At 59.5% G+C, this 1549-nt stretch overlaps 1 protein-coding gene across 1 annotated transcript in view; it reads right to left on the bottom strand.

The window, feature by feature from the left end:
- The window catches only part of LOC104955695 (uncharacterized), an 11923-nt gene that overhangs the window by 8845 nt on the left and 1529 nt on the right, over positions 1-1549 (bottom strand). Inside the window, exon 2 of the mRNA XM_010783082.1 lies at positions 470-1037. Within this exon, the coding sequence (XP_010781384.1) occupies positions 470-1037 (568 nt within the window). The remainder of the gene's footprint in view (positions 1-469; positions 1038-1549) is intronic.

Here is a 1549-nt window from a genome sequence, read left to right as displayed (position 1 = left end):
AGTACTGAAGCACAGGAAAGGAATTAGAGTCATGAGCAACAATTGTGTCCGTGATTGTCCCTCATGTAAAACGGGGTACATCATGAGCTATGATCTACACGCGATATGCGAATCCTGTCTGGGGCCAGAGCACGCGTACCCGTCTCTCAACCAGCAGGTTGCGTGTTCGCATTGTGCCCGTCTCCCATCAGCCGACAGGCAGCGAAGAGCGGACGCTCTAGCTGCCGCGGCTGAGGAGGACGACTGGCCAGTCCAGGAGCACAGGGACGACAGCCTGTTTCTGGAGCCGAGTGGTGGGCAGGAGTCGCACGACTCCTACCCCGTTTCCCTCCATGGCTCGCCATGCGGTCTCCTCGTTCCCCTAGGACGGGAAAAGGTAGCTCTGGATGACATGGCCGGAGTTTTTTCCCGCGTTCAGACGGGCAGGAGTGACCCGATCTGGCCGCGCTTCCCAGCCATTAGGAGGTACCAGGAGGGGGCTGCGGCGAACCCGAGGACCCTGAGGGCTCCGGTGGCCACCTTTGTTCCCTTCACTAAGGTGTAGGGATTCACTGACGAGGGTTTCGCAACCACCCCCGCTCTGGAGCAGAGCTTGACGGCGTTCTTTGGGGTTAAGCAGGCCAACTTGGTCGCCGGACGGCGCCCTGTGTTGGCCTCCCCCAAGGACCAGTATGTCGCCCGCCAGGCTGACCGGGCGCACCAGTGTGCGGTTCAGGCGTCTGCGGCGGCGAACAACATCGCGTTGCTGGCAAACTCGGTGGTTACGCTGGTGGAGCGGTCCACCACCGTGTCTCCAGAGGAGGCGGAGGAGATCGGCAAGGCGGCCAGCACGGCGCTCACGCTGTGCGCGTCCGTGGCTGTCTCCCAGGCGAGGATCGAAGGGTGGATGACGCAGATCCAGCGCCACCGCTGGCTGCAACAGGCGGCTGTTACAGAGCCGGCCAGGAAGGTCTTGCTGGACGCTCCTTTCAGCTCGGAAGGGCTGTTCGGATGATATCCGCGGGATGATATCCGCCAGCACGTTGGCTGGCTCCAGCCTGCGGCAAAGCCGCAGCGGCACCAGCGGCAGCAGCAGCAGCAGCAGCAGCAGCAGCAGTGGCCAACCCGGCCCAAGACACCAAATCTACTGCTTTTCAATATTGGTAGTCCGGGCGCTCGCTGGGGCGACGGATGATCTTTAGTTGTCTAACCTCCGTCGACCGCACAAATGACGGGGACATTGAATAATTTGGCTATCTAATTTTACGACGTCCGAAAACATTGCTTGGGAACGACCGTAATTTGGCTATCCAGTATCGTCGACCAGTGGTCCTCACCTCCTATACACTTTGGGTAAACTTTGACTCTGTTTCAACCTTTAATTCGAAAAGAAAAAAGAGAGGGGTTAAAGGCAGTCCCGCCGAGACAAAAGGAGCCCCGAAAAACACCTCGGTCTGCAATGCTTGCCCTCATGAAAAAGAAAAAAGAAAGACCACCCCCTCGCCTCCGAGCCGCCACGGGACGGCGGCGGCTGCCCGCTCAACGGCGAGCCGAACGACAGAGAGACGGA

This window comes from Notothenia coriiceps, unplaced genomic scaffold (genome assembly GCF_000735185.1).
Source record: "Notothenia coriiceps isolate Sejong01 unplaced genomic scaffold, NC01 NC01_scaffold00024668, whole genome shotgun sequence".
NCBI classification, from domain to species: Eukaryota; Metazoa; Chordata; class Actinopteri; order Perciformes; family Nototheniidae; genus Notothenia; species Notothenia coriiceps.
The sequence above is the reverse complement of the archived record's forward strand: the minus strand, read 5'-3'. Positions and strand labels throughout refer to the sequence as shown.